This window comes from Apaloderma vittatum, unplaced genomic scaffold, assembly GCF_000703405.1.
Source record: "Apaloderma vittatum isolate BGI_N311 unplaced genomic scaffold, ASM70340v1 scaffold31812, whole genome shotgun sequence".
Taxonomy (NCBI): domain Eukaryota; kingdom Metazoa; phylum Chordata; class Aves; order Trogoniformes; family Trogonidae; genus Apaloderma; species Apaloderma vittatum.
Genome location: NW_009702423.1, coordinates 1 through 2,196, shown reverse-complemented (window position 1 = coordinate 2,196; position 2,196 = coordinate 1). Strand labels below are relative to the sequence as shown.

Genomic DNA, 2,196 nt, shown 5'->3' with positions numbered 1-2,196 from the left:
CTCGATGGGCGCCGGCTCCCCATGGAGGTAGGCGAGAAAAAGCACGAGTCCAAGTCCTTAGTGTGGTTGGAAGGGGTGATGCTGGTGTGTCCCAAGGCTGCTGCCCAGCAGGGTGACCGCTGCACCAGCAGGTTTGACTGCGGTCCCTGTCACCGCAGCATTGCGCTCATGGTGCGATACAGAGAGCCGCTGCACAGGGCGCCTGGGTGGTGTGAAAGCAGCTGAGACGAGACTCAAGGCTTTTCTTTACTGTAGGTGGGCCAAGCTGCCTTGTTGGAGATGCTCAGCAGGGTTTGGAGGGCTCTGCGTCCCTCTGGGACCACACGCTGAGTCAGTGAATGCAAGCAAGAGAGTGCTATGCCAAGTGTGTCAGGATCCTTCTGGGTGGAAGAGGCTCTGTGCCTCTAAAATATTAATTATCTGCCAGAGGAGAGCAAAATTTACGTATTGCGGCTGGTGAGCACCCTGGGACCGCTAGCCCTCTCTCCCCACCCACTTCAAAGGATGCTTGCTTATTGGGGTGCTTTGATCCACCAATTATTCCCTACAGAAGTGCCCACGGGACCAGGAGGGTTTTTCTAGGGGATGGTCAGCTTGGTGCCAACCACCCCAGGCTGGCTGGGGAGACCTGTGGGTGAGCACCCTGCTCCTGGGGGGGTCAGCCAAGTGTGGTGGCCCAGGCTTGGCCCTTTCGTGCTTTCCCCAGTTGCACATTGTCCACATCAACGTCAAGTACCGGACCATGGCGGAGGCCAAGGGGCACCCCAGTGGGCTGGCTGTCCTCGGCTTCTTCTTCCAGGTGAGTCTGCGGGGGCTCGTGCTGCCCATGGAGGGGACCCCTGGGAACAGGCAGCTCATGGTGTGGCTTGGGGAGAGTTCATATAGCCACCCCAAGGGAGTGAGGCAGGATGGGAAGGCTGGGTTGATGCCAGGAGGTGCTGCAGAGCCTCAGTGGCAAAAGGTGTCATGATCCCCCCTGCTGGCTTTGAGCAAGGGGCTCCCAGCTGGGAGCTCACCCATCCCTGTGGGGCCAGGGCCGGCTCTGCCTGCGGATGCCTTCTCGGTGCTGCAGCCTGACACGGCTCTGCCCTGCCCGGGCTCTGCCTTGCCTCAGCTGCTTTCCCTGCCCCTCTGCAGATCTCTGAAACCCCTAACACCAACTACAACACCATTGTGGTGGGGCTGAGGAACATCTCCCAGGCTGGTGAGTCACCTCCACTCTGGGGCTGGGGCAGAAAGGGGAGAGACCCCAGTGCCAGAGGGCAGGGGTACACCCTGGTTGGTTGGGTCGGGGAGGACGTGCCAGTCCATGGGGTCACCCGGCTGCAGGGAAACTGCCATCCCCATAGCCCCATAGGCTGAGTGCCCGTGTGCCACTCCACAGGGACCTCCGTGGATTTGGCCTCTACCTTCCGCCTGAGCACCTTGCTGCCGCCTGCTGCTCGCCTCTCCGGGTACTACCGCTACCAGGGCTCCCTCACCACCCCCGACTGCAGCGAGGGCGTTACCTGGACCATCTTCGAGGAGCCAGTGGAGATCGGCCGGGAGCAGGTACTGGTGAGCACAGCCCCATGCTCTGGCACCCAAAGGTCTTGACCCTCAGGGTGGCCAAAGCGCAACCCCTCTCCTTGTGCTTCCCATGACCCCTAAGCAGGGAAAGTTAGCTCTATACTGATGCTCCCAGCAACCTGGCAATTAATTAATTTTATGAGGGCTAAGTAATAGAGCCGTGGACCCTTGCCAGCAGGGAGAAATCCTGTCCCTAGCACCCTCCTGCTCAGGCGTGGCATTGAGAAAGCAAAATGGGAGTGAACCCACTGGAGCTCAGAAGAGGCTCCACAGAGGTGGCTGGCTGGGTGGCTGGATGGAGCCAGTTCTCCTCTGCTGCCCAAGCATCTTAGTAGACGTATTTCCTTGAGGCTGTCATGGGCCAGCTGCTCTTTAACTGCTCAGCACAGGCAGTGAAACACGATTAGCTTCTTTAAAACTCAAGAGCCAATCCTTGCAAGGCTCTGGCTCGTGTACTTACCCTCTGGGTCTGGTTTCGGAACAGCGGTGAGGAGTGGCAGGAGGACACCCACCAGTGCGGGACCATGCCATGGGTCCTGTGCTGTCGGCTGCAAGGCAGCATGGAACAGGGCTCACATGTGGGCAGGGGCTTGAGGAGCCCGGCAAAGCTCCCGGCAAAGCAGCTGC

At 59.8% G+C, this 2,196-nt stretch overlaps 1 protein-coding gene across 1 annotated transcript in view; it reads left to right on the top strand.

Annotated features, from left to right (window-relative positions):
* The window catches only part of LOC104270025 (carbonic anhydrase 15-like), a gene marked incomplete at both ends in the record, with an annotated part of 1,682 nt that extends 131 nt beyond the window's left edge, over positions 1-1,551 (top strand). The window contains 4 exons of the mRNA XM_009864255.1: positions 2-27; positions 707-799; positions 1,138-1,204; positions 1,385-1,551. Coding sequence (XP_009862557.1) covers positions 2-27; positions 707-799; positions 1,138-1,204; positions 1,385-1,551 — 353 coding nt within the window. The remainder of the gene's footprint in view (position 1; positions 28-706; positions 800-1,137; positions 1,205-1,384) is intronic.
* Positions 1,552-2,196: the final 645 nt, after the last annotated feature.